The sequence below is a fragment of the Sminthopsis crassicaudata genome, chromosome 4 (assembly GCF_048593235.1).
Source record: "Sminthopsis crassicaudata isolate SCR6 chromosome 4, ASM4859323v1, whole genome shotgun sequence".
Lineage (NCBI taxonomy): Eukaryota > Metazoa > Chordata > Mammalia > Dasyuromorphia > Dasyuridae > Sminthopsis > Sminthopsis crassicaudata.
This window is the reverse complement of record NC_133620.1, coordinates 366050432-366069892: the sequence shown is the minus strand read 5'-3', so window position 1 is coordinate 366069892 and position 19461 is coordinate 366050432. Positions and strand designations below refer to the sequence as shown.

The 19461-nt window shown below is 37.1% G+C and overlaps 1 protein-coding gene across 2 annotated transcripts in view; it reads right to left on the bottom strand.

The window, feature by feature from the left end:
- The window catches only part of PPM1E (protein phosphatase, Mg2+/Mn2+ dependent 1E), a 201488-nt gene extending 182533 nt beyond the window's left edge, over nt 1-18955 (bottom strand). The window contains exon 1 of one of the 2 annotated variants that reach the window (XM_074261947.1): nt 18809-18955. Coding sequence is in view for 1 of the 2 variants with exons in the window: in XM_074261945.1 (XP_074118046.1) it covers nt 17688-18166 (479 nt within the window). In the remaining variant the exon portion in view is untranslated. Of the gene's footprint in view, nt 1-17687; nt 18314-18808 lie in introns of those variants that run through there. The other variant, XM_074261945.1, reaches the window with a different exon arrangement.
- Nucleotides 18956-19461: the final 506 nt, after the last annotated feature.

The window sequence follows — 19461 nt, the reverse complement described above, 5'->3', positions numbered from 1 at the left end:
ACCTAGGAAAACAACATAACCTTTTGCTTTCCAAAACATATTAATCAAGATAATTTTCTTTTCAGAGGTTTTATAACCTTTTACTTTGGCCCTTCTTTCATCAACTTGGTATATTTATAAAGCTTCCTAAAAGCATCTTTTATCTTGCAATTTTCAAATATGCCAAAACCTAACAAACTGTTAAATGTTGTAATACATAATCAAGGTGACTCATACTCTTTCATCTGGGCCCCATGCATTTTCCAAATACAAACAGCTATTGGCTTTTTCTTGACCCTGTTCTCTGATAAAAATTCATTTTAAAAGTCTATAAACTATCTAATTAAAATTAAGTTTTGGAATTTAATATGTTTCCAATTATTAAAAAATTTAAATGGTGATTTCCATCACCATTTTAAAAATATATTTTATGTTAACATAGCTGATAGAAGACCAGACTTGGAGTCACTAAAACCTCAGTACAAATCCTACTGACACTTCTTGGCTCTATGACCCCAAGGAAGCTATTTATCTTAACCAAGCCTCACAGTTTCCTCACCTGTAAGTCAAGAATGAAACTAGTACCCACCTCATAGAACATTAAAGACCAAATAAGATAAGTAAAATTCTTTGCAAACATTAAAAAATCATTAAAACTATAGTGCTACTATAAAGCAGAATTGATTATAAATAAGTACAAGTTCAGCCATTCTAAAAGGCAATTTGGAATTCTGCAAAAACTCAGTAAACTGCTTGTACCCAGGGATACAACTACTAAACCTGTACCACAAATAGATCAAAGAAAGAGGGGAAAGTCTCATATTAAAAAAAAAAAAAAAAGCATAGCTGCTCTTTTTTGTGGTGTCAAAGAATTGAAAATTAAAGAAATGTTCATCAACTGGAGAACAAACTGTGGCATGTAGTGGAATGTAGTGAAATATTATTGTGTTATAAGAAATGATGAAACCTGAGACATCAATTGTTTCAGAAAGAAATGAACAAAAAGAGGAAATATAATACCCACATAGTAAAAATGAGCCATTTTCAAGGACATCAACACAATGATCAACTGTGATTCCAGGAGATTGATGATGGTGTACACTGTCCACCTTCTGAAAGAAAGATAAACTAGAGAATGATGAAACACATTTTAAAACCTGGCCAATATAGAAATTTTATCTTGCATGTCACTAAATATTTTCAATTAGGGTTTGGCTTTCTTTTAGGCTAGGGGGAAAAATGAAAAGACAAAACAAGTGGTTTTATTTTAAAAATTAATTCAGTAAATGCAACAGTCAATTTACTTTTTTGTGGACAGTGCCTTATTCACAAATACCAATCATATATAGTCATAATGGAAAGATCTGAACTACCAAATTGCAGTTTTTTAGCCTCCTGCTGGTTTCCAGAATACACAGAACATTATGCTTACTATGATTGTGCCAATGGCTAGCCTGCCAAATTCGATGCTCTTTTCCAGCTCCTTAGGGCTATGTATGTTGTCCCTTTTTCATAATCTGGGGCAGAATCTTAATCAACAATTCCAAATTATATTGTCTCACTGATCATACTAAATGTTTCAACCTTTAGGTTTAATCTATCTGTATTCAGCTTAAATGAACTGCATCTCTGGATAACAATATTTCCCCCTCAAAAATCTTTCTAGGAACTATATGGTTATCTTCAGAAATTGATTCTTCACAATTCACAACATGAAAAAATGGAAGTTACATCTATCTCCTAGTTTCCTTATTGGTTCATACAGACAATTATAATATTTCTATTTCTATTTCAGATGTAAAGAACCAAGCAAAAGGTAATTTGGAAAGATCCTGGGTCCCTTGACTTGCAGGTCAACACTGAAATATTTTTACATTCCTTTTTAATTTTCAATTTAAATCCTTGCTCTATAAGTTTGAGTTTAACTCATACACGTTTCAAAGCATGAAGTACATACACAAAGCATGAAGTAATTACACAGAAGTAAATACAATTATTATAGGACTTGACTGAGGGGGGAAACATTTTTCTAAAATATTTGGACATAAACATACCTTATGGAAAGGATGTGTACCAGTAGAGAAAGTGAGGCAAATTCTAAGAGAGTTATAAATATTAGAGAATGAGGAATTGGGTTTTTAAAAAAAAAACTTACAGAAATAAAAGAGGAATAGCAAAAAAAAATTCAAGAAAAAAGAGTGGACATATAGGACATGGGGTTTAGTAGTAGTGTTTTTAAAAAAAACTGGAAAAGCAGTTAGAAAAAAAAAGTAAAGCCCACATTACAGTCAGGCAGATGTTTCCTTGGAGAAAACTCAGTTGCTTGCCAAGAATGCCTTGACGATTTTAGATGTATGGCATCTCTGCCATCTGTTCATGTGTTTGGCTATCTTTTAGTCCTTAGAGTATATCTTTGCTGACAGTAATGCCAGGTTTATGCCTCAACCTAATATAGTAATCCTCTCTTTTTTCCTTGTGGTATTGTCCCTCCTGATATAACAGGATTATAAACTAACCTTTGTATTTTGAAGACCAACTAATGGTTCTCATCTTTTCCCCATTTACCTATATAAACGCTATCCATGGTTTTTCTACAAGCTACTAACAACCAAATTCTTAAATTAAAAAGTTTTGAGGAAAGATTGAGGAATTATAGACACAAAACAGGTTTTCAGGACGCAAGAAAATATGACTCGCCTGTGAAGTTTTGGAGAGCATATTGGTTTGTAACCACTAATGATAATGGTACAATGAAATGTGTAAGAGTTCCTAACCAACCAGGAATCACATTTGATAGAAAGAATCTAAATCAGAGAATGCAATTCATAAGTGGGAACTTGAAATAAAAAGATGCCAGATACTATCTCTCTTCAGAATTACAAGTTTTATCAATTTCTAGAATTATAGGTGATATTCCGCATGCCTCCTCAAACAAAATAGCCTTACAGTATCAACTAGTTGAATACTTCCAGGAAAATATAAACTCCTTGAAAGCCGAGACTGCTTCATTTTTTTGGTCATGATCCTAAAGTACCTAGCACACAGCATATTATGTACCTAGAAAGTATATAATGACTACTTCTTGAATTGAATAAATGATATCACTATAGGGAAAACCATCTCCAGCAGAATGAAAGATAAAATAAAAAGGAAAATAAATGCAACTAATCATCCCTTTATAATTATTACAACGTAAAGGAGAAGTGGTGCAAAATTGTGTAAAGACATATGGCCCCATAGGAAGATTTGAGTTCAAGTGCCACCTGTGATACATACTGTGTAACCCTGGGCAAGTCAGTTTTTCAGTGCCACCAACGACTAACACTTTAAATTGAAGAACAATATAAATGTTCCCCCAGCTATATAGAGAGAGTTCTTCATTAGAAATCCTCCAAATCAATGAAATCATAGGTACAGAGCCATTTTTCTTCCCACCTATAAAGAAACTACAACAGTTAAAGCTTAGATATGTGCAATGTAGGTAAATGTCAAGCCCTGTAGTCTGCTCTGCTAAAGTCTACCACAGGGATTGCTAATCTCCCTGCCACTCCAAGGGAAACATATTCATTCAGCTTTGAAGGACTTGGTGCTTTAAGATAACACACAAAACTCTTAAGGTCCCTTCCTCTTACCCATTCACATTTCATCCATTTCATCCAATCCCAAGAAACAGGAGCAGTGGGTACTGTGTTACTTTCAAAGGAGGGATGACTTCTTTCCTTTCCTCTCACTAGAACAGGTGACAGCAAATAACTTTGGAACTTCCCATGAGTGGTAGGAGAAGATTATCTACCTTCCCAGGAGAGGTAGGTAGGAGGGCTTACAGAACCCTTCTGACCCCACTAGAATGGTTATAGGCACAAAGCAGTGAATACCTGTCTTACCTAGCTAAGCATGAGCTTCAGCCTTAGAACCCTGGCTGCTTCTTCTGATTTTGTATCTTCCTTGAGCTTGGAAGAATGATTCTAAGATGGATAGGTCCCATCTTGAAAGCAGGTTCATGAGTTAAGAGCTTTTGGAAGTTCTAGGATCCCTAAATCAGATCTAACTGGCAGCAGGAACTCAGAGACGACCACAGACAGATAAAGGAGATCCCAAACTCCAGCATGACTCCTCAGAAAACATGGATCTTGCTGGAGATATTTGAACAATACAAGGCTGAGGTAAAGGGAAATTCCAATCAAGCAATCCCATAATTGTCTCATGTTTTAATGTGTTAAGTACAAACTGACAAAGAGAGCATAATAGTTTTAAATGTTTTAAAGTTTCCTCAATACATACTTGTTAATTTTCTGTGTGTGTGTGTGTGTGTGTGTATGTGCCCACCATATATGTTGTCTTGTGTTTCAGCACTTCTATGTGGAGGAAATTACTATCCAAACATGATCTATGCTGCACTTTGAGAAACTTTGTGAGAGCCCAGATATGAACCAAAACCAGTTTTAAGAGATTCTTCCTGGGGCTCTGAGGTAGGGAGTAATAACCCAGAAAAAGTGAGGAGGGAAAAAAACTGGATCCCTCCTCTCTTTATAGATCAGGGTTTTTTCCAAGACTGAAACTGACCTTCAATAGTGACTCCAGAACTTTGTTGTTGTTACTCAGTCATATCCAATTCTATGGGACGCAGGGATTTTGTCCATGGGGTTTTCTTGGCAAAGCTCATTTTAGAGATGAGGAAACAGAGGTAATAAAGGGTGAATTGACTCACCATTACACAGCTGTTGTCCGAGGCTTCATTTGAACTGAAATCTTCCTGATCCAACCCAGCCCCTGATCCAGAATCCAGACCCAAGCACCCCAAGGGAAAAAGGGAAAGAACAAGCTCCCCAGACTCCACTCAGTAGTGTGGGTAGTCCAGTAGCCATTTTAATTATTGAAAATTATTTGATAATGTTTTTAAGGAATTTTTCTGGCTTAAATCTACTAGTGCAATAGCAAGACTTTTTAAAAATCACAATTTAAATATACCTTACATATCTGGTGTTTAGCGCAGTGATTGGCAAATAATAGATGTTTAATAAATATTGATTGACTAATATCTTAAAAGTTTCAATAAGAATATACCATATACCACTTATAAAAACAGAGTAGGAAATAAGAAAATATTTTTAATTTTTGGACTAATTTAGCTATATTATACAACTGTAGCCAAAAACACCATATGTATTTTTAAAAGTAAAATTCCATTGAATGGTTCTGACTTATTTTATATTTAGAGATAACCTATTTCTTTATACATACTTTATAATTCTGAGGAATTAAATAAACCTTTAAAACGCAATTTCTAACCCAAGAAATTTCTTCTTCTAAGGTCATAAAAACTGTACTAGAATTACAATATGTATAGATGTGTATCATTTTCAAAGATGATAACATCTAAAGAATTTTACAGTTTCATAGAACACACCAAATGCAGATAGCTTATATTAAAATGATTCCATTTTGGGTAGAATACACATATGTATATATTCAATAAAATTTTCCACAATTCAAGCAACACAACTTATAATTTTCAGCAAAGCTAAAGTGATGCATAATAATTGAAAAATAAATTATAAGAAATCATAACTGCAAAAATATGTCTCCTATATTTAACAAATAGACATTACTTAAAAATAAATCGATTTATTAGTCATTTCTTGGCCAATATTTCTAAGGAAATAGAAAGATATCTTACATTAAATGTATGAGAAAATGTAGAAATACTTAACAGAACACACAATAAATGATTTTTTTTCTATATTTCAACCTTGTAAAATGTGGAATGGTTGGGGGCAGCTAGGTGGTGCAGTGGATAGAGCACCAACCTTGAATTCAGAAGGACCTGAGTTCAAATCTGGTCTCAGACACTTAACACTTCCTAGCTGTGTGACCCTGGGCAAGTCACTTAACCCCAGCCTCAGGGGGAAAAAATGGAATGGTTGACAACATCCCAGAGTTTCTCTTTACAATCAGGAAACATGTTTTAGAAGCAATAAGGTTAGAGTCAAGGAAAAAAAAAGAATATTGCTCTATTACCTATTGGTATTCTATAATCTATTCTAAATGATATCATACAAAAATCTTGTACAAAACAAACAAGAAGAAATATTAATCAATTTTGTGCATATCCACACAGGTATGTATGTATTTATATATATTTGAAATACACACACACACACACACACACACACACACACACACACACACATATAGAAAGAGAAAGACAGGGACAGAAACAAAGAGATACATACAAGAAAGATAAAGTATGTGTTATGTATATAAACATAGTAAGATACAGAGGGAAAGACAGAGACAGAAAATGACTGAGACAAATTTTCCCTACAAGGGATAGAGAGAGAAAGGAAGAAAAGTTTTCAAAAGAAAGAGAACTTTAAATGGACTTATTAAAAATTAAATTAATTATTTTTCTCCTCTTATCCTTTCAAGATTTTAAGTTACAAATGGATTATATAGTATCTTTTAGCACTACATTTATCTTTTTGTAATTTAAAAAAAAAATTAGGTGGTTGGGCAGACTGGTGGTGCAGTGGATAGAGAACTAGCTCTGAGGTCTGGAGGACCTGATCTCAGACAACACTTCCTAGCTGTGTGACCCTGGGCAAGTTATTTAACCCCAATTACCTCAGGTGGGGAAAAGGTATTTCCTCTTAGTTTTATGAATAAATTTAAAGACAGTATCAAATTAGGAGTTTAAAAAGTCAAATGCTCACTTCTCATGTCTTTTATTTTCATATATCATTGGTTTAGAGTTTAATCATAGTTGGTTTTCTTCAGTGAATAAGATATTTGAATGATACTGTTTAGATATAGCAAGCAAAAATAGAAATTTCATGAATTAAGACTATTACTATTATTGAGTTTATTCTAGTCAAAGAAAATAAAGATTCATTTAATGAATGTCAAGTCTCTACCAATGCAAAGTACTCATTAAAGAAAAAAAGCAAAAATTAATTTTATTTCCCTTCTCCCCATTAGTGCTAAGATCCTCAAAAGGATATTCTACTTTATGTATACAAGTAAATAAAAAGCAATTCATATATCCATTAAAAGCATACCTAAACTCAAAGCTTTAAATTAGAAAAAAAAAGTTTTTAAAGTTTACTGACCAAATTTTCAACATTTTTAAAGTTGAAAATACAATATAAAATCTGGAAACTTTCCAAATAACTGCATGGGAAAAAAGAGTTCAGAAAAGGGGAATAATGTCAGAACTTGAAAATATCATGCTGTTCATTTAAGATGCCTAAAGCTGTGTTTTCCATTCTGTCCAAAACTAATCTTGAAATCGATTTAACTTGTTCACTTTCAATATTAATTATTGAAGTAGCCAAAGGCAGCTATTTCCTTTACAATTCTAATCCCAAATGCAGTAGTCATTTATTCAAATAAAATGCCTTTTGGAAAGAAAGAAGCACTCTGGGGAAGGAAGAGACTTTTTAATTAAGTAAAAAGCACAGAGAAATATTTTGGTTCAATTAGTCTGCAATCTGTATTAATTTCACACATTCAATATATAGTCTTTGAGAAGTCACTAAATCACATACTGGTCAGTAATCAGTAACAGATTAATTTATAACAAAAATAATAATATAATAAATGTCAGAGATCATGAACCCCATAATTAGACTTTACAAAATGTAACATTTTTAATCACTCTTATTGCATAATTATGATTCTTTTGCTTAATATACCAAATGATGGCAGAAAGTAAAGCTGGTACTTCACCTATAAATTCATTTTATTATACTGGGTGTTTTAAAATTTCAGTTATGGCATTCCCCCTTCTCAACCCCCTCCCCAAAAATAGGGGAATACAATGCCTGGATGTTAAAATTGAAACTATTTTTGACTAACAAAAGAAAGAAGAAGCAATGAGAAAAAATGTCTTCAGCTTCTGCTACCATATACCTTTATGAAGAGACTAAAGATCAAATTCAAAATGTAAGCACTTTCCCAGAATAAGAAAAATAAAAAAATACAAATGAACATTTAGAAAGTACCCTTCAGGTTGTAGTCTTATGCTAAATCAGCTAATTAAAAATCACAATGTAAGAGTCCATTACATATTCCATTATGCAATTAGTATGTTTTTATATATCTAAAGGCATAAATCAAAATAAAACCAACCATGAAGCTGAATGCTTCTCTTTTCTATTGGCATATATGTTATTGAATTTTTTATTTTTTAAATTGCATTTTGCTGTTGTATAAGTTTTCCATAATCAACATAAAGATACAAGTGAAGAGGGGACCCCAAAACTCTGAAAACTCTTAAAGGAAAAAATCTCCTTCAACTCTGCCTCAGCAAGGGACCCCACTCCAAGGACAAACAGCTTCATCTTTGTTATCTGGGTGGGGTCGGCTCAGTCCTGAAACCCATTGAATTCAATTCAAATTCCAGCTTGAAGCTGAAACCCAGCTGGGAACCAACTTGGGACTCTACCCATGAGCCCCCTTGTAGCCAAAACCCTCTATTATAAAAGAGCCAAACTAAAACCCTCTCTTTGCAGAGGTTCCAAAAATGCCAGCCATATCATGCTTGGCACCCCTAGGAGCTTCTGCCCACTGGACTACGCTTTTCCAGTGCCCTCTTCTCTTTACCCTCAACTATTTCCTTAACCAGACTTTAACCTTACTTCCAATCCCCATAATAAACCTCTTTTATCAATCTAGATTTTCGGGTCTGTAAATTTCTTTACAGAGAATCTATGCTTGCATCGAATCCCAAGGGGTTGCATGGGAGACAAACCCCTCCATTCGATTCCCTGAAACCCGAATCTGCCACTAGACCTCATTTAACTCCCTGACCACCAGAAACCCTAATTTCATTTGGATACTCCAAATATCAATCTCATCAAAAGGAAATTGTGTGTGATATGGAAAATCATAGTTAAGGGTAATTGATACATAGGCTCTATGAATAAATTACTACAGGTGTCAAGTTTTCTTAGGTTTAGTAAATGTTCAAATATATGCAAGCAAAGTACCAAATCAAATTAAGTATTTTGTGATGTTTTATAAACAATGAGATATAAAAATAGAGTTGAAGGAGCTACATAAAACTGAGTTTTACTAAATGCAAGGAATAGTATCAGTTCTGTGTGTATATGTGTGTGTGTGTGTGTGTGTGAATATAATAATAAAAAAGATAATACTACCTCAGTGAACTTAAGGCTCTGCTACATCAGTCAAATTACCAAAGAGTCACATTATAGAACTATATAAAATAATAAAATTGACAAAAGGTAAATAATTTCTACCTAAATAAATGGAAAAAATAGGAAGACAGAAGACCTCATAGTATCAGATTTCAAAGTAGTAATTATTATAACATTTTAGTCCTAGTTTAGTGGAACAGATTAAGTACAAAACAGATACAAGGTTCAAAAAATCCAAAGGATTTCAATTAATAGTATAAGTACTCACTATCCAAGAAAAAAAAATACTGTAAAAACTGAGAAGTAGCCTGACAGAAATTAGGATTAGATCAATATATTATGATAAAGTTCAAAAGAATAAAGGATCTAGATACACTGTGGAAGAGGCGTGTTGGGTAGATGGGACAAAAATGCTGATTCTAACTCCACCATACTAACTCCAACTTGCAGTAATTTTTGGTTTCTACCTCCAATCTCTTTCTGCTTTAATCCACTGTCCACTCAAATGTTAAATTGATGCTACTAAAATGCAATGCCCCAAGCTGAAAAATTGTCAATGGCTTCCTATTGTTTCTAGATACAATACAAAAACCTCATCCTCATTTAGTAAAGGAGTTGGTGGTGGTTCCTATACCACCCCACCTCAGTTGATATAATCGTACAAACCTGTAGATAAAGGTAATAAAATATTAATATGCTAACAATGTGCAAAGATACTCCTTTATGAAATGTGAAAAGTTTTCAGACTGACTTAAAGGGGAAATTGTATTAGTTGTCTAAAGATTGATCATATTCCTAGAGATCTTTAAAAAAGCTAAGCCTTCTGAGGCCTAGAGATAATTAAATACTTGAGGTTGCAATTAAGAATGAAAAGTAATTTTGTAGATGGTGACCTCACTATAAAAAGCCAAGGGAAGAAGGGATGGCCAAGGAGAAGCGGATTCGCCTTTTTTCCTAATTTCCTTATTTGACCATGGCATTTTGCAGAGGCTATTCAACCAATAGGGGACATACATACAGGAGAAATTAAAGAAATGGGTATAGAGAAGCAAGAAAGAGCTTCAAGAATAGTGATATAGAATAGTATAACAGTACAGAAAAAGCCAACTATGGATTCAAAAGAAAACTAATTCTGAAAGTTAGGGATTAAAAATTAAGTCCAAAGAACTCAGTGAAGATGCCACAAGCAAGAGGGAAAAGTATGAAGAAATTTAAGAGGAGAAATGATATCCTGGTCCTGCAGTACCAAAGACATGACCACATGTATTCCTTATATACATATACACATACTTATTCTAAGTTTGTGGTCACTCTTCCCAAAGACACTGTGAGAATTTATAAGAAAGTTCACTCCTGGTTTACATAGGGGAAAATGTTTTATAGATAAAGTTCTCACTCCACCATTTAAATAAATGAATTCTTTGAATTTTTGTGACACTGGAAAATCACTTACTCTTTTAATGCTTTAGTCTACACTCTAACACCAAAAATTGCAGAAAAGATACTGGAGTGCATTGGTAAAGGAAACATTCTTTGAATTAATTGTATCTTCTTAAAGGTAAATTCATTAATGGAGGCTTGTGGATTATAGTTTTAGGGCTGCAAACTTACAAGGTACCGATGTGAGGGTATTCAGCACCCTTGAGACCCAACTGTGACCTATGAATACTGAGACAAGGAAGTATTGCCCTATCTAGATAATGTACTAGCATTTAAATACTTCTACAATCTGACTCCCACTTATTTGTTTTCCAGTCTTTTTTCACAACACTCTCCATTCTCTCTCTCTAATCCAGTAAAATTGGACTAATTCCTCATATGTGACATTCATTCCATTTCTCATCTTTCTCCTTTTGTATAAATGGTATCTCAAAACTCAAATCCCTCCTCACTTCTACCTCATGGAATCTCGAGTTTCCTTCAACACACACCTCAGGAGTGACCTCTTTCATGAAACCTTTCCTGATCCACCCCTAATCTCCCAACTTCTCCCAGTTATTAGCATTTTCTCCATCTTAAAATTATTTCACACTACTTTGAATGTACTTTGTAATTAATTGTGTGCATGTTGTAGAGCTTTCCTTCATTCCCCCAAATGAAATATAAAAGCATATAGCCTTGAATTTAATATTTATTGACTTTAATTGAAATCACTAAGCCATGGTTTCATCATCTGTAAAATGAGACATTTAGGTTGCTTGACCTCTAAGTTTCTTTCTAGTTTCTGAAGTTTTGACTTTGTGAATGCTTTTCTTCCTTGCTTCCTCCCATCTCAAGTTCTAGCAAGAAAACAAATATGTGAAATGATTTTAGTTCCAGACTGAAATAAAGATTCCTTTACAGCAGAGATAAAAATCCAAACAATATTAGTTCAGTTTGTTTTTATTCTGATAGATAAAATAAACATTATATAATTCTTAACTGAAGTACTGGCCCTTCTGAATAGGATTTTAAAATAAAGTTCTGTGTAATAGGAATTAAAAATCTTTTCTAAGCAGGGGATTTTATATTAATGAACTTAGTCAAAATGCCTCCATTCTATGTTCTATTCAATAGTAGATCATTATTTATATTTATGTGTATATGTATACATAGTGTGTATGTATATATATATATATGTGTGTGTGTGTGTGTGTGTATTTATAGATATAATTTCTATTTCCATGATAAATATGTGGTATATTTAGATGCTACATGGAATAGTGACATGAATGGGAGGAGGAAAGTCAGGCTTAGATCAAGGAGACCTGTGTCAAGTACTACCTCTGACATAGACTGCATAATCATGGACAAGCGAATTAATATCTCAATGCTCTAACAAAAAATCTTTAGGATTCTAAAATATATACAATAGCAAATCTAAACCAGATTCCGTACTAGAATTTTTTTTTTTGCTGAGGCAATTGGGGTTAAGTGAGTTGCCCAGGGTCACACAGCTAGGAGTGTTGTGTCTGAGGCCAAATTTGAACTCAGGTCTTCCTGACTTCAGAGCTGGTGCTCTATCTACTGTGCCACCTAGCTGCCTCAACACTAGAAATTCTTCATACTGAGGAGGTCACAAGTTTGGAGATAAGTATTAGAAAAATAAAAACATCTTGAGAAAATAGAAGGAATAATCTAGGTGAAATAGAGACATAACGTAGTGATTTTCCAACTATTAATTGTATCAGAAATGAAGTCATACCTTAAATCTAGTTTTTCTCAAAATATAATTCAATATACCCTAAATAGTTATTTCAATAAGCAATAATTAATAATTTCATAACATTTTTGTGTCCACCTCCTCCTTGAAGCAGACCATCTGGAACTGCTTAAGGCTGCCAGGCTGTTGGGATTTCTCTGTCTCCCTCTTGGGAAGTCCAACCCAAACTAAATGAATAACTGTTTGAAGAGTAACCTGTGTGAAAATGTGACACATAGTACTAAAAAAGATTTGAGAACATTGATTTTTCTAGGTTATAACTGAGTGAAATAGTTTCCCTAGTATAGTAAAGGAAAATCAAGTGCACAGTACTGAACAATGTAACCTATAAATATGTAACCTCATATTAACATCTACAATAGTATAATATGCTACCATCACCGATTAGAAATCCCTTTTCTCAAATCATTGTAAATTTAGGCATATATCACTTCCACTTTTCAAAAGGGACAATTTGTTTTTTTACTAACTTCAGGAATGGGAACAATATAAGCTATATAAGGTATAGAAGGAAATGGCAAACCATTCCCTGGATAGTATGTATGGGGTCACAAAGAATGGGAGGCAACTGAATGATTGAATAGCAACAGAAAGATATAAAAGCACTACAGCATAATGAACAAAAAGTGAAGAAAGTACTGGGTTCAAGATTCTTCTTTAACACATAACATAAAATCACTTACTCTTTTAATGGTTTAGTCTATAAGACCAAAGGTTGCAGAAAAGGTACTGGCCTGCATTGGTAAAAGAAGTTATCATATCTAGGAGCTCTCTATACCTTCTTAAACTATAGATTAGAAACTCGTATGAGGTCATATAACTAAATGTAGGGTTGTAAAATTATGATTTATTATCAGTAAATGTTTGATTTGTATACCTACCTTATATACCTCTATACATGGGGTTGCATAAAAGTTTCTTAATCAAAAAGAGATTGTGAGTAGAAAAAGTTTAAGAAGCCATGACCTATACCAATAAAATCACAGGTCCAGTCCCTAACTCCTAATTGTATATATATATATATATATATAGTATATATATATATATATATATATATATATATATATATAAAACCCCGCTGGGGTTAAGTGACTTGCCCAGGGTCACACAGCTAGGAAGTGCCAAGTGTCTGAGATCGGATTTGAACTTGGGTCCTCTGGAATTCAAGGCTGGTGCTCTATCCACTGCGCCACCTAGCTGCCCCTCCTAATTATATATTAAGTTCTTAAATATTTAATTGAGTCTTTAAGTGGACATTTGAGCAGGTGTTCAATTATAAAGAGAAATACTGTACAATGTTTTTTAGTGTAGGCATGTAGAACTTTCAAATCACTGGAATAGTTTACCCTATCAAAGATAAGAGTCTAATAACTATGTTTTTAGCAAAATACTTCAGGATAAATGATACTTCAGAACATGTATTTCACTAAGCTTACCAATGGCTCTTGAAATGATTTGAGCCTAAATATGCTACAGATTAAATAAACAAAAAAGCCTTATCAAATTAAAAAAAAAATTTAAATAGTCTAAAATCAAGGAATTTTTGCCCAGAAAATTTTTCTTTAAAAAAAATTTTTTTTCTTATTCAGATTTAAGGAATCTCCAGGTGATGTATCTGTTTCTAATTTTGAACCCCGAGGCTAACCTCCAAAAGCTATTCCTAGATACTACCTTGAGCTTTTTTTTTTTTTTTAGCTGCTAATTATGACTCCGTGGAATTTAATTTTGTCCAGTAGAACACTGATATTCATCTTAATAGCTAACTATATAACTGCTTATTTCAAGCTGGGTGGGAGGTAGGGGTAGGGGGTGTCTAAACTTAAAAGCTAGCAAGATAAAGACTTTATATGTAATATTTACTGTTCCTTTTCCAAAATTATCTTAAATAAATCAGTGAAATGGGGAGGGAGAGAGGACTGGGGAGTGAGGGTAGGAAATATAAAATAAATTTCTATGGATTTCTTTTAAAAAAACATACAATAGAATTTTAACCAATGGGCCCATAAAACATTGCAGAATGGGGAAAGATTTGATGTTGTGGCTTTTTGCAAGCCTATTTATTTTGAGAATGTTAACATGCCAAATGAGAGAAATAATGATTTATATTGTAGCTGCTCTGATAGGATTAAAACCCTTCTTAGCCTCATCTTCCTTACAATAGTAGAAAATATTAACACATTCATATAAATAGTTTAACACTGACAAATATCTTCTATTTTAAGATGTGCTCAATATTTCTAAAGGCAACAGAGCAGATAGATTCTTGAGAAAATTCTGAAAGATTAGTGATCACTATTTCTAGCATCTCATATTTCCCCCCAGCTGTATTTCAAAGTCTTTGTTTGGCATTTAGGAAACCAATATTTCCTAATGTTTCAGAGAGAAACATGAAATAGGAATTTCAGCTAGAGTCTCAAAAAATAAATAGTGGGGCCATTTGTATATCATTTCCTTTGTCATTAAGGAAGCAAGATGTATTGATTCTCATTTACAAATCTTTATTTTTATTTTCAACTACCAAAATAATAAAATCTAAGAATTGTAAAGTATAAGAAAAATAGCCAATAGTTTTTATTCCATGGATTATTTATATAGACATACTTCATACCAATCAAACCAGCCATTTTATTATACTGCCAAATAAAAATAGAACATTACATCCTATATAGTTATTAGAAAAATAGCATGACAACATGAAATCCTCTTTTAAAGCAAAATTATACTTGTCAAAATTAATTTTCATACTAGCTTTTTCTTCAAACTAAAAATTTTCATCTCTAGGTAAGGGATCAATCTTCTGTTTGAATAGCTTTTTGTTACAATGTTGCAATGTTGTAGTTTGCAATGTTGAATGCATTTTGATTGGTTACACTGAAATTCTCTCTCTCTTTTCATCAAAGAAATGCATCCACTTATTTACCTACTTTTTCTTTTCTTCTTGCTAGGCAATTAGAGTTAATTGACTTGCCCAGTCATATAGCTAGTGTCAAATGTCTGAGTTCAAATTTGAACTCACATCCTCTTGATGCCAAGGCCAGTGTACCAATCTAGCTGTCTCCCTACTTTTTCTTAAGAAGAAATAATTTATGGAATGACAGTATTCCGTGGCAATAAAATTAGTTAGACTAATGGCATTTTTTGGAAGTTCTATAGCATTTGAATGTGTCCCTTTCTTTAATATGTGAGGAAGTGTATTTGCAAGAACAATTAACTGTCAAAACTTGGAAAATTACTGTGAGAAACTAAGGTGGAATGCATTCTTCAATTTTTTATTTAGTAGACATTCTCATTTTAAAAGAAAGTCTTCACAAAAAAATCAATGAAGTGAAATATTAATAATAACCCCACACCTACCTGTCTTCAACTTATTTTTTCCTCTTAAGAATCCTTTATTTTGACACTAAAAATGACTCCCAGTAAGTATTGGTGTTAGTATGTATTAGTTATGTATGTAAAAAGTTTTATACTTCCTCAACCTTCCTATTCTAACCTTTGGGAAACCCAGAGACAAAGTTCAGTTTAATTATAGCAGATTCTGCAGTAGCATGCTTTTTGGGAACCAGAGTAACACCTTGCATTATAATTATCGACTAAATAGCAAAAGCTCCCAAGTTTACAAATGTTTTCACAAGTTCATTTGTCTCCTCCTGTGGCATCAATTTAAAGCATCAATTTTTAAAGAAATTCCATTGTAACACATTTCTATCTGAAGACAATTAAAAGTGAACCCAATCTGATCTTTAGATTTTGGGCTTACCATGTAGCACTTTTCTCCAGCTCTCACCCCCTAATTCCAAAGAAAAGTGCTTGAGTATGCCAGAATTTCTTCAATTTGACAAACCAATCTTAAATTTCTGTTTTAATCATTACAGGACCATTCCTGACTACTACCCCCCCAAATTATCCCCTAATCTTGTCTTTCAATTTAGAATTGATTTATTTTTCTTCCTTTCTTCCCTCCTTCTCTTCCTCCCTCTCTTTTTTTCTTTTCCTTCTCTCCCTCTCTCCCTCCCTCCCTTCCTTCCTCCCTTTCTTTCTTTCTCTCTCTCTTTTATTAAAGCAACTTCCTCCCACCACTTTTTAAATTAAGACTTTGTAACTCTTAAGTTAGAGGGGCAGCTTTGAGTAGAAGTTAGAAAATGTGTCAGGAAAACCTGGATTCAAATTTGATTTTAACACATTTGTAGTGTGACTTGGGTTTCTTAGTACTGGGTATTCTAATGGCAAAGCTGTTGCGGATCTGAATTGACATAGAATAATCTGTCACCCCCAATACTGGAATCACCAAGCCTGACCAAAATAAAAAGCTGTGAAGTTAGCCTCTTTGGTTGAGATTCCCCCTACAGCATGGAGTGCTAAAAGGTTTTTTCATTTTTTTTCCTCCACCTTGAGAGGAAATCCAGTCTCCTGGCATTCTTGTGCTCTTTAGAAGCCATTCTCATCTTTGTTACTGTTGCCGTTACACAGGAGGCATCTCCCAGCCCCTGGAACAGTGACAGAATAGTCACCACTCTCCCACAGCTGTATAGTTAGGGGTGGAATAAGAGGGGTGGGGTGAGAAGGCAACCCAGGAGAAATGGAAGAGCCGTTCAGGAAAGAGGAACTGGGACACAAGGCCAAGTGTAGTATGGAGACAGGGAAAGTGGGCAAGGAGAGAAGGGGAAAGGGGGGAGCAGGGAAAGAGGGTCGTAGGACAGAAGGAAGGATAGGATGGAGACTTAGAGAGCAGGCCAGGGAAGGAGAAGGTACCCAGGAGCAAGGAGAAGCATAGGTTGGAGATGAGAACAGTTGGCCAGGGAAGAAGAACTGAGAGTACAGTCTGAAGACTTGTAGAGCAGGCTAGACAGGGAGGAGGTAGCCAGGAATGGGGGTGAGCATAGAATGGAGGTAGGGACAGCCAACAAGGGAGGAAGAAGGCACCCAGAAACAGGAGGGAAGCATAGCATAGTACTGGTCAAGGAGGCATCCTGGAGCTGAGATAAGAGACTTGGACAGCAGGCCAAGGAGGAAGCGGTAGCCTAGAGCAGGGGGCAGCAAGGGATGGAGACTTGGAGAGCTGGCTGAGAGACGAGGGAGCAGAAGCAACGAGAAAAGCAAAAGAGGGGCTGCCGAATGGACCATACAGGAAGGGGCACTTGAGGTCACCGGGGTGGATCGGGGAGGAAAAGGGAGGAACACGGAGGCTGGGCCCGAGCTGGGGGCGCGGGGGCTGCGGCAGGGTGGGCGGGTGCGGGACTCACGGGCTGGGCGGGAGGGGGGACTGGGGACAGTATATCTCTCCCCCTTTCTTCTCCTTTCCCCTCCCTCCCCCATCCCGAGCCCAGAGGCCGTCCCGGCCACTTAACTATTTGTAGAGCTGCTGCAGGCACAGGTCCAGGCTCTCGCCCTCCACCTCCTCCGGGGTGATGCGCTCCGAGAGCGGCCGCGGCAGCGGAGGCAGGGGAGGCGGCGCCTGCTGCTGCGGCGGCGGGGGCGGGGGCCCGGACTGCTGTCCCGGGTCCGCCTCGTCGGCCACCCCCTCCTCCGCGCCCTCCCCGTCCCCGTCCTCGTCCTCGGCGGCCACCGCCTCCTCCTCCTCTTCCTCCCCGGGCTCTGGCTCCCGCTCCGCGGCTGCCGCCGCCGCTGCCTCGTCCTCCACCTCCTCCCGAGTGCCCTCGGCCGCCGCGGCCGCCGCCGGCTCAGGCTCGGGCTCGGGCTCGGGCTCGGACTCCGGCTCGGGCTCGGGCTCGGCTTCGCCGCCGCCGCACGGTCCACGGAACTCGCCCAGGAAGAGCTCGAGGAAGCGCCGGTAAGTTTTCTCCTCGGGGCTGCAGCCGGCCATCATCGCTGCTCATACCCCGGCGCACGCCGGGCGGGAGGGGGAGGGAGGGAAGCCCGGGAGGGGCGGGGAGGGGGCTGCCCTCGAGCCTCTTCTCGGTTCCCCCAAGGGCGGTGAGCGACCGCACCGGCACGAGCGATCAGCACTAGGGTTGCCTGGAGAGGGCTCCCGCAGGCGTGCGCGCCGCCGATCTCGGACGTGCGCGACCCGGGGGCGGGAGCAGAGACAGAGCGCGTCCCCTTCCCTCCTCCCCTCCTCTCTTCCCTCCCTTTCCTCCTCTCCAGGGAGAGAAAGTTGGTTCAGAACGCGCGCCCCCGGCTACAACCGAGACCATCCCCATCAAGCAGCGGCCCTCCCTCCAGCCCCCGGGAGAGCTGGGCCCACGCCGCCTTGGAGACCGTCGCCATGGCAACCCGCTTTAATTAAGAATCCCAGGGTCCCTCTAGCCGGGTCCGCAGAGTCGTCAGGACTCATCACTCTCCAGTCCCTTCCCCTCCTACTTCCTTGTCCGCCCCCCCCCCCGAGGATTCCCAGAGGTCCGCAGCATCTCCCCACCCTTCTTGATTGAGCGGATGGGGGTGGGCGCAGGCGACCCAGATCTGGCTCTTAATCACCGAGGACGCCGCGCCGGGAAGATCCCCTCCATACCTCAGTTTCCGCGTCTGTAGAATGGTGCTAAATCGAAACAGGTCTTCCACCCGCTTGTCATTTTATTAGGGGAAGGAAGCTGCTCTTAAGAGAATTGTTAGAGGCTGGTTGAACATGCACTAGATGTGTTATTTCAGAGCATATCCATGCTATAGATTACTCCACAATTGTCCTTCCTTCCCCTTCTTCCCCTTTACAGTGGAACGCGGAAGAGCTTTTCGACCCAAACTACACACAAACCATTGATTGGTATATTATAGGTCAAATTTCGTCAAGGAAAGAAAAAAAAAACTGCACTGTTCTACATGTGAATGGGTATTGAGTCTGGCAAAACGAAACGCCTTTCTGCTTCCAGCTGACCCTAAAAGCTTGAGCCCTGGGGAATTGGCAGAACCCCTGGCTGATTCTGGCTGAGCTTGTATGCCGAATTCAGGGCTTGAAGATTTCTGTTGCCTTAAGATGAGGAAGAAATCCCCTCATTGGTTACTTATCAGGAAAAACCATGACTCAGTGGACCTTTAAAAAGGGAATGACTATTCTTGTCTCTCTTTTCTTTTCATGTAGCAGAGTGTGTCAGTACTGTTACCCGAGGCTTCCCCTGAGGCTTAGTGGGAAAAGCAGTTTATCCCATCCTCTCCTGGTTGCCTTTTGAC